Genomic DNA, 11074 nt, shown 5'->3' on the forward strand with positions numbered 1-11074 from the left:
GCGATCATGAACATAATAATGTAGCTCGACAGATTTTTAAATATATTAGTAACCTCTTATGATTTTGACTTTCACCAAGACCAGCCAAACACTTTTTATATTATATTTTTATATTATAGGAAACTCAAGCATTTTGTCAATGTGAAATTTTGTCGTTTTCTGATGATTTGTTTCTCGTGCTCGAGTTATATGTAAAAGAATCAAAGTACGTGAATAAGAGAGTCACCGATGTGTTAACAAAAAACAAAACAAATAAAAAATACACACAAATTTACAAGGTTTCTTTCATTTGGAATTGACGAAATGTGTAAATAAAAACATTTGTTGTCAGACGAAGGCCGATCGCATGGTATCTTATCTCCATGGAGACCAGAAATAAAGAACAAAAATTAAGATTATTTTTAAGTAATTTAGCGAAACATTCTTTGGATGTAATTTGTTATAAAAGTGTTATGTAAAGTGTATGCACGGTGTCGGGTTAGTATGTGTAGCCTGTTTTTTCTGTGTTTATCATGAGAATTATTTTGTATTCTGTTCGTTATTGAAAAGCTATTAATTCATGGCTTTAGAGCAGAAACTCCTACGGGAAAGTTATTTTAAAAGGCCGAAACTGTATACGTATACACCCAAGTAGTTACAAGCCAGAGATACTCCAACACACACAGGTGCAGACATTTAGCTGCTTGTTAGCTTTTTCTCTGTAATTAGACACATGTAAACACAATAGAACAAAACTTAGAACACTAACCGTAATTAAAAAAATTCTTCCTCTTACCTTTTCAGGCTTTTGGGGAGTTAACTTAATAGTGATAGTTACCGGTTTATCAATCAAGCTACATACATTTACTTGAAAATAGTAGTGATATTTTAAATAATGTATATTCTAATAAAATATATGCTTGTTTGGCACTTTCTATTTGTATATTCATTAATGTGATCCCTTGAGAGAGTATTTATTAGAAGAAAAAAAACCTTTCTCTTTAAGCAAAAACATCTGTTAGTTGTTTCCCTTTTCTCATCGTACTGTATGTAATTTAAGGAGCGGAAAATGAATACAGAAAGCAAACTGTACTTGAAAGAAATGTTCTGAAACTATAATAATTATCATTGACACAAATTTTCCTTCGTACCTGTCGTAAATTTCTAAGTTTTGTTTTCATTGTTTTAAAAACCATATGAGCCAGTTTAGTTACACAGCATAACAGTAAGACTAAACTGTAAAATTGTGGTTGTTTGCCCAAATTATGGGATTCAACATTTACAATGCGTTATGGCGGTTAAAACTTAAAGATCTTATTCTTCTGTTTAATCTGTATTAAAGAAAACTTGATGTTGGCTATGAAACTACACCAAGAAGAGAATTATTATATAAATGCTCTCCACTTCTTGGAACTAGTGATGACAGATGAACCAGTCAAGCTGTTACTAGCGATGATCAGAGAGAAGACAAAGAGGACAAAGAAAGAACGATGGTATGGTGATCAACAGTCAATACAACATCAGCCATTAAAAATATAAGAAAATCAACTCATTTTACCGTGTCCTTGGATCACCATTTGGTAATTACTTGTAATTGCAGTTAGAATTATAACACATAGTTAATGTTTGGACACACCACTTCCAACACCAGGCTAGCAGCACCGCAAATACCTCTTGCTTTTTTTTATAATGACTAGCCTGATTAGTTTTACTAAAATTACATTTTTATATGCTTTGTAGGGATTCGTTTTCATTCATCGAAATGACAAGATTATTGTTAGAAATGCTTACAGTATGTTCTGATATTTACAGGAAACTGGTAAACATACCTGAGCGTTTGATGTGATGTGGGGTTTGGGATGTGTGGCTTGAGCAAAGTGCTGGCTGTAGGAACTGTTGCTGAAGTCTTTCAAACAAACGTGACTCGACTGTGGTTAACAAGACTAGAACAATGATGTGTGCATGAATCTTGTTTTCAAACCTTATTCTTGTTTTAAACACTGTATACAGACTGAGACATACGTAAATATACAAAGTCTCCGATGTTTCAGGGCAGCCTTGAATTTAAAATTGCCTCACAAGAGAACATCAACATCACTACAGATAAATCGTGTTCCTTACTGGAAAATGTGGTATGTGTGCTGTTTCACTGTGTTGTTTACAATGTATTTACATTTACAGTTGATGTATCAAAACTCACAAGGTTATAATCACCGACAAAATCTTTGATGTCTCTTCGAAAAACTTGCACACAACGAAAAAGCAAAGATGAACATGAGCAACACTCTTGGGGAACAAAATAAAAAAAGGAATTTTTTGTCCTGTATTAATCCTTTTTTGTCATTTTCTCAGAACTAAGGGCCTGTTTAAAGTCCCTTTTTAAAAAAATCATTTGTTATTTTGGTCTGAGTTTTAAGGAGATAACACAATATAGTTTGTTAACCATCAACACTGTAAAATAGTTCTATAAGTTTTGGCCTGAGAGTTGATGAAACTATTCAAAATTAGTGCCTGGTTAATATTAGTCTACGGCGAGTTTCAATTTGCAAACATACTGTAAATGTTTCTTTTTATGGAGGGGGGGGGGCAGGGGGAGCTGGGCTAGTTATAGATTACAATTGCAGGGGTGCTATGCAACCCCTAAATAATAATGGACTATACTCTGATGACAACCAACCGTAAAGGTTTTATAAATTGTTTTTAAAATACACCTTGGCTTGTATTACTATTATCCCAGATAGCATGGAAACATTTAAAAAAAAGTTTTAAAATGCTTACGCAAAATGTTTTAATAATGTTTATAATACATTTCGTTAACATGTTTACATGTTTTACAATGTTTCAAAATGTTTCATTTCAAAATAATTTTCGGCAATTTTATTGATCTTTTACTTAAACCTTATTACAACCATGTACATAAGTGTACATTAAGTAAATAAATCTGTCTTCGAACCTATTTTTACCTGTGTGAGGTCAATGCGAACGAATGCTAGCGTGTCCTACGAGTGTCTTCACTGTGTGAATGAGGTGAATGTGTACCACTGGCGAGAGTGAAATTTGTGTTGTCCGTGTAGTAGCGACACAACAGCACAGAGAGAAGATCCGTGGAATTGATGCACCAATAGAAGAGTGACTTTAGATTGGGATAGTAAAGGAGGTCTTTTGTGGACTTCAAGGTCGGCCGAGTTCAGGTGCGTGGTGGATAGGAATAAAAAAAGAACACAATGCGAGGTAAAGATAAGACAGAGCACCCGACAAAAGAGAGCTAGAACTTTTAGTGGAAAATTTTCCATGGAAACTTCCGCCCTCTTCCCTGGAACATCAAAGAGGAACGGACTGATTTGGTGTTAAGGTAGGGGACGTTGATTGTTTTTTTTCTTGATGTCCCAGTGAAGGGAAAAACTTCGGAAGCGTGACGTCAGCGACCTTGCACACTTCCGTGCTAAGCGAACACTCCGTATTGGCTTATAATTAGTTTATTGGTTAAAATCTCTGTCTCTTTATGACGCATTCACCCTTTTTGCTAATTACTTTTTTGAGGATGCTCATTGGTGAGTTCTATTGTCATGTAGATGATCCTTTTTTGTTAGTTTAAGCTTTGGCACTGGACACTGTCGGAGCGAGAAAAGGTCCTCGGTGGTGATTGCTCGGGTTCAAATCGCTGAGGTGGTACAGGGGCATCACGGAAAATTTAGCTCTTTACCGAGGTGGGGGTTATTAGGGCAAAGGTCACAAGGGACGAAAAGACAGAGGTGTTGCGACTAGAGATGCGACACACGAAGTTGAACATTTCTTTACTTCATTTGCTTTCCGTAAGTAAAAACTTAGTCCTCTTACCTTTTCAGGTTTTTTGGGAGTTAACTTATTTGTGCAAGTTGCCAGTTTCTCAATCAAGGTACATACATTTACTTGAAAATAGTAAGTTTTATTTTAAATAATGTATATTCAAATACAATATATGCCTAGATAATCTATTGATTTCTTTATATTTCTTGAAGTTGAAAAGGCATGAAATTTGTAAATAAATAAGATTGTGACCAATATTTTTTTACAGTTAAAAATATAATTAAATTACTTAACTAGTGTAACAGAATATACAGAGCATTTAATTTCTAGGTATTTCAGATGACTTTATTCATTCAATGGAAAGTCGTTATTCATTATCGTAAACAAAACACATGGAAGACAGTTTGTGTTGTTTTGTTTTGCATAGTAACAAAATAAATACATTGAATGTTCACTCCAAACATTAATGGCCAGTTTGAGGTCTACGAAGATATTTGTTTCCTCTCTCTGTCTTCTTGTTCTTGATATTATTTATGTCGTCTTAGATGTAGGAAGTGCTGTCACCTGCTCAATAGAAAATAAGACAACTGATGGAATGCAGAATACTTTTTTAATAAAAAAACGATTTTAGAAAATCTTCACTTTAGATGTATGAGTTTCCTCTATGTCTCACCTTAATGACTGTATGCAACATTTGAAACACAGGATAACAGGGTTGTGTAACCCGTATTGCTACAGCACCCTGGTCTTGTCCGTCCATGTAGAGGTGAAGGTTGTTTGATGAGTCCACCATTAATCCAACTCGACTCCCGACTTGAAGTCTCTCGAGTCCTTCTCCTAAGGTATCGAACATCTGGACAAAGGCCTGACACCTTTACCTTTTACTAAACCATTCAAAGGGGAGTAAGACGAACTGATTTCACCTATTTACTCAATGTGAGTGTCGAGATAATCTGCTATTATGACCGACCTATAGCACAATTATTGTTTAACTGGGAAAAATTAAAGACAAGATCTGATGCTTTGAGAAAAATGTGAGGGAGGGAGAGGTGGATTAAAAATTTAGTGGTATAGTTTTTTTTCCTCAGGTTAAGAAAGTGTTTTCCGCAAATGGAAGTGAATACCCTAATCTGTCTCTTGTGGCATATGTTTGTGAATTGCATGTAAATTTTTTAAATTATAACCACTAATTGAATATATGCAAGCTCAATTGGTGACTGTTACCCTGAATATAAATACGACTCTAATATCTGTCTTGTTGACCCTTTTTTCAATAGTGTTGTCTTGCGAACATTTACAGAAGGCAAACAGATATTTATTCAAATGTTGTAAAATAGTATATGTAACTAAGTTTTATATACTCATTAAAAAAAGCATCAAAGGAAACTGCTGTTTTCTAGAGAAAAGTCTAGAAGATATAAAATAATTCACCCGTTACATTTACACCAAACCACAAAATCATTTACACACTTGTAACCATGGTAACTCACAGATATTCCCCAGTAGTAGACCTCATTGGGCGCAATGACGACGGAGTCTTTCAGGTCTGCTGAATACTTCGTCACATCGATGCGTTCAGGAGGGATTCTTGTCACGCCCAGGAATAATGTACTGTTATTAGCTAATACTTCGTCCACTCTGACCTGTGTCAACATTACAGTGTCATGACATGCCAAGGAGCCAAAGCTGACTAGGGAAGAAAAATGTAATGACATAAAGAAATAAAGTAGAACTTAAACAAAAGTGTGAACGGATACACAATATAACAGACTTAACATTTTAAGCGAGATTTACTCAAACACGTATCAACGATTTAAAAAAAGTAAGACTAAAAATAACTTGAAGGAATATTTTGTTTTAGTGTGTACAAATGAAAGAAAAGTGCAGAACAGCAACTTTTGTTCTGCAGGACATTTTTTCATCATCATCACCAATCATCATCATCATCATCATCATCATCATCCCAGCCTAATATCTTACTTCATACAAGACGTTCATCACCATAGCGTCACGTGACACGACCACCCCGTCGCCGACCATATTGGCAGGATCTATTATCTCTGCGGTCGTGTTACCATTCGTCAGACCTATGTTCACACTGCAGTTGTCGTGGAACACAAGGGCTGGTGGCTTTGCGTCCAACAGTCCACGCTATTGTTGATGACAGTTTAAAAAAATATTTAATCGACATCTGTATCGAATAATAATAACAATAATAAAATATTATTATTGTAGGTACTTAAAATTATTAGTCAGTGTAATTGGGGTAATATTTGATGATTTAAATGTTTTAGTATTAAAGCTATTTGTTATGTTTTGAGATTAAGCCATGTGACAATGACGCAACTCACTATATATATTGTATCACAACATACCACACGCAGTAAGCTACAATGTCGTTTGAAGATTCTTATTTGACTAGTCAGTGATAGAGCAAATGATTTACAGTCAAGTATATATATATATATGTAACGTGTGTGTACATCTTTGTGCAGCTTAATTTATGAAAACCGAAAAACAAAGAAATCAGTTTGTTCAAGTATTTTGTAAGAGTAATATCAATGCAATTGATTTCGAAAACAAATTCGTATTCGTACAGAATATTAACTTATTCTTAAATTTGGTAGAGAGAAAGAATTTTACACATATCTTACAGTCCATCTGACTGCTATATTCCTGTCTCAAAAAGGAGACAGGCTATTATAGAAAGATAGCATTTTAAACACGGACCTTTCTTGATGTTTATCAGCTGATAAGTTTGCATGTCAAAAAACATTATTTTTATGTATTTACTACTGGATATCTCTTATAATGTTTTTTCTTTTACAAATCGTTGACTAAACAAGAAAGAGAATTGCTTCACAAACAGCGATCGAGTGAAGTAGTCAAACTTTCGATTTATCGGCTACAGAGTTTATGCACTTTACTTTGAAAGTAAACTTCGTACAGTGAATATGAAATTATAGTTTTGGTAGAGATAAATAATTTTACACATGTCATATTAAATGAGTCAGTAATACCGAAAGTAATTTACCGTGAAGATATAATTATTGAACACTTTATGTTTGTTTACATCTTCGTGCAGATTGAAACAAACCCGAAAATCAGCACACACAAAAATTGTTTGTTCAAGTATTTTGTCAGGATAATATTAATACACACACAAACATCAGTGCACGATATTAGCGTCTCAAACTGGTCGACACGGGCGTTTTCGATTTTTTCGCTGAATAATATGTTAACCTCCTGTCTTTGCTGCTCCTGGACAAAAAAGTTTTCTCACTGAAAACAACCAATCTCTAGCTTTTCAGAGTCCAAAGCTTATGTTAACTTAGTCCATATTTGTTATGTTCAACTTTCATCGCCTTAGGAACTGCTTTGTCACTAGTCAACAGGGCTTTCTGCCTACTTAAAACAGGGGCCTTGAAACACTCATTAAACTAATTTTTAGTCCATTAGTCCAGATCACTTATAACATAAAGCATCAGCATAATTGAATCATCCCTGAAAAATTTTGCTTTGCATACAATACTAAGCAGCCTGTCATGAAATTAACAACAAACAGCTAAATTATGGATGTAGTTTTACACCAAATTGAGTTTAATTTGCATGTAAGTGTATGTATAATAATGCAAGGCCTCTTCAAAATAAAAGATTGACCAGTCAGTGAAAAGCTAGTAAGTTAGATCAAAAGAATAGCATAACGACTTCTTTTTTTCTATAAATATAAGTTAAGCATATTACAAGATGAAAGAATTGTATACTTTAGGCTTGGTCTGTTTTTGTTGTTGAAATTGATGTAGTTTATTCTCTATGGCTTTTTCCAATTCGTTGTAGCATTCCACTTTTATCTCATCTGAAGCCATCCAAGATCCTTCATCTAGCTCGGCATTGAGGTCAAGGCTGTTGACCCTGTCTGTCAGAGCCTGGGTCACGTGTATTAGCCCCGCACGTGGCGCCACTGCTCTAGCTCGCGTCACTATATTCCTGTGTGACGTCACTTTCCCCAGACGTTTGTCGAGTTCTTGTTTAACTTCCAATAACGAATTCTTCACTTGTAAACGTGAATCCTGTATCTGTTTCTTCAGTTCTTTTCGACAATTTTCCACCATGATCTGAAGTTTGTCGCATGTCTTGTCTACCTGTGTCATGTCTTGTTCTTCGATGTCCTCCACCTTCTGAAGACGTACGGCCAGCTGCTCTGTACCTTGCTTCAGACTGTACTCGGCCTGAACCAGCCGGTCAGTCAAACCACAAAGTGCATTTTCAGCCGCTTTCATTTCGTCGTTGATATCTCTCACAGCTAAACATGTTCTGTGTTTGATGGAGGTACACGATGCACAGATACTAAGGTGATGATCAGCGCAAAATGCCTCCGCGTGTTTCTCGCCGTGGTCAGCACACAGTGCAGGGCGGCTGGCAGCCAGACGTTCAGGTGTCACAGTGCTGACACTCTCCACATCGTGACTGCGGGTAGCTACCATCTTTTTGTGTATCTTAGTACACGATGGACACATCTTTTCAAGGCACTGGATACAGATGTATTCAGCTCTGACGTCATCACATACAGTGCACATGTCATCCTTTCCCAGCACGTGAGAACTTTCCACTATCGCTTCCATCACAGAGTCTGTAGGCAGGGCGTCAACAACGTCGGCTGAACTTTGAGATGAATTGCCTTGATGCTCTACTATAGGACAGGTACACAGAGGACAACCAGCGTCTGATTTTGTGTCCATCCAGGTAATGACACATTCTCGACACAGGAGATGACCACAGGGTAGAATCTTTGGTGTGGTGAAGTCATTCGTGCACACAGCACACTCTCTTTCGTGTGGCTGTACTACTACCTCCATGTTAAAATCGCAGTCTGAAATAAAATGGAAAGAAGTTCACAAGAAAGGGAGTCGTTAAAATAGATAAAACCACAACCTTCTTTAAACTTGTATAATTTTATTGATATAGCGATAAAGTAAAATAAAATCGGATTTAGTGTACCGAAGCAAACAACGCCCATCTTCCGGAAGTGAAGTCTTGTAACGCACTCTATCCTTTGTATCCTAGTTAGTTGTGTAACAAAGTTCTTCTTTTGTACCCTGGAGCACCCTTTCATTCTAGACCACTGAGAAGGGAGAAAGTGATCAGCAAATACAGTGACAAACTCTCAGAATTTTCTCCTATATTCTGTTGTGTTAGCGAGTTATCTCGCGTTATCGCCGTGAAGATCCGTGTTTTCCTCTTTTCAGTAGGTTTCCCTTCAAGTGGTCTGTCGACTCTTTGATATATTAATCAAACACAATCTCTTATTTTTCCAATGAACCTCCTCCCTTAACACGAATCTGCAGGCTTCTCTACTAATTACATATTTGTTCAAACTAATGAAAATATATAGAAAACTAATAAAGTACTAGTTTAACGGCATCAGCGTGTTTTAAGTACAAACACTTGCATTTGAATTCGGGATAACTTAATTATTCTAGATGATAAAGCGGACTTTTTGTACAAGACTAGCACTGAACTGATAAAATACAAAGCGTTTATGTCAAAGTGACATGTTTATTATTCAGCTTCTTTCCTTTATTCTTTTTATTATTTATTTCTAACTGAACTTAACTGAGTATCTTTAGAATCACTCTCGTTACTTAATCGCTGACCTACTTGAGTCACACTGTAGTTCACCAAGTTATGGCGGTTTTCTGGACACACTGACCCGGATGTTAGCGATTGTCGAGATTACGCGGTTTAAGTATATATATATATACTTTACTTACCGTTCCTTTCAGATGAACGTTACTTGAGGCTTCAGTCTGCCTGATTTGACAGTTGACCTCATAAGATAAGGCTCATGTGTCGATAATTGTTACCTGTAGACTAGAATGTTTACTCGCTCTTCCCACAGGCCGTGCTGCTCACGTGACATTTATTACTGCTACTAAATTGGGAATTCAAGTTAAAAATAAGGTAGGATTTTTAATATTGTTTTTCTTTCTTTATATTGTAGAGAAAATGGGTTAGACAACTAACGAGATTGGTATAAAAATAATAACTTCGTGCAACTTTAAATAAAACTTCTTTTATTCATACTCGGGACATTACAAAGTTCATCTTACTAATGGCTAAAGGGTTCTTTCTGTTCATAACCAAGACCCAAACTGATGAGGATGGAAGCATCATTTATGGCAGAATGAAAAATTTCTTATCCAGCACTTTGCCTTTAATCCTTTTTGCTTGTTAATTCTGTTTCATTAGCTATACCACTAAAGTATAACTGATAACCTGTAGGTCTGAAAGTCCTTACACAACGGCTGACATACCTGAGTCACAATATGGCGGTTAGATACACACTGACCCGGATGTTAGCGAATGTGCTAACGTGAAGCGGTGTAAGAATGTAGAGTTTACTTGTAGAGTTTACTTACCGGCTCCTTCAAATGAACAATTGTTAAGTTGGGTGGAGCTTGAATCTACCTGCCTGACAGTTTAGCTGAATACTTCACACAACAGAGTTCAGAAGTCTTTTTCATCGCCTGTTGCTTGTTACCATGACAGGTCGAGTCTGTGTAGGTCACGTGACATTTGTAGACTTACAACTCATCCGGGAATTCCCGTTAAAACAGTTTAGTACATAAGCACATTTTTATATGGTAAAGAAAAGGGTTTATACAGGTCAAACCAATTATTAATATAAAAACGATATTTTGTCTTTAAACACACTGACGTATATTTTTTATGCAGAACTTTCTTCAAAAAGCATGTATCATGATCGGTCATCTTATTACTCAGTATGAGAATAATTGTAGGCACGTTGCCATGTACCCAGGACAGTAAGAATTCAAGGTACTAGAAACACCTGGGTGACCACGTGACTTGACGATGGATGAGGTGGGAACAGCAAAAAGCTCAGGGATTCTGAACCCTTCCACTTTCTGTCGATTAGGGAGCTATACGTGCATAAACAAAGACAATTTGAAATAAAAGTTGTGCTTCTAGAAATTTATATTTTTATGTTGCATGATCGTTCTTTTAATCTTCATGGAAGTAAAGCCTACAGTTTTCTTCAATGTTTCATTTCTATACTCACTTTTGCCAGACTGGCAGATATGTTTTAGTGTTTTGCTGTTTCTGTCAGTGTACATACTGATTAGATTGCAATAACAGTTTTTTTCCCAATTTCCCGTTATTTATGTTATCAGACAAAGGCACCAAAACGACCTAAATATTTATTTATATTTATTGTTTTGTTACTTGATATGATGTAGCGATATGTATTTTATAATTTTTGCAAAATTTAACACAGTGTAAACTCAGG

General features: G+C 35.9%; 1 protein-coding gene across 2 annotated transcripts; it reads right to left on the reverse strand.

Annotated features, from left to right (window-relative positions):
- Window positions 1–3953: 3953 nt before the first annotated feature.
- LOC112576276 (transcription intermediary factor 1-alpha-like) lies at window positions 3954–10312 on the reverse strand. Of its 2 annotated transcripts, none has more exons than XM_025258617.1 (6): window positions 10185–10312; window positions 7530–8635; window positions 5746–5916; window positions 5256–5408; window positions 4439–4618; window positions 3954–4329 (listed from the first exon to the last, which is right to left on the reverse strand). In XM_025258617.1, exons 2-6 carry the CDS (start codon window positions 8619–8621, stop codon window positions 4297–4299), a joined length of 1629 nt encoding a protein of 542 aa, XP_025114402.1. In that variant the 5' UTR covers window positions 8622–8635; window positions 10185–10312; the 3' UTR covers window positions 3954–4296. The 2 variants fall into 2 exon arrangements, with proteins under 2 accessions (XP_025114402.1, XP_025114403.1); XM_025258618.1 differs by lacking the exon at window positions 10185–10312 and adding an exon at window positions 9537–10157.
- Between the last annotated feature and the right edge of the window lie 762 nt (window positions 10313–11074).

The sequence above is a fragment of the Pomacea canaliculata genome, linkage group LG11, assembly GCF_003073045.1.
Source record: "Pomacea canaliculata isolate SZHN2017 linkage group LG11, ASM307304v1, whole genome shotgun sequence".
Taxonomy (NCBI): domain Eukaryota; kingdom Metazoa; phylum Mollusca; class Gastropoda; order Architaenioglossa; family Ampullariidae; genus Pomacea; species Pomacea canaliculata.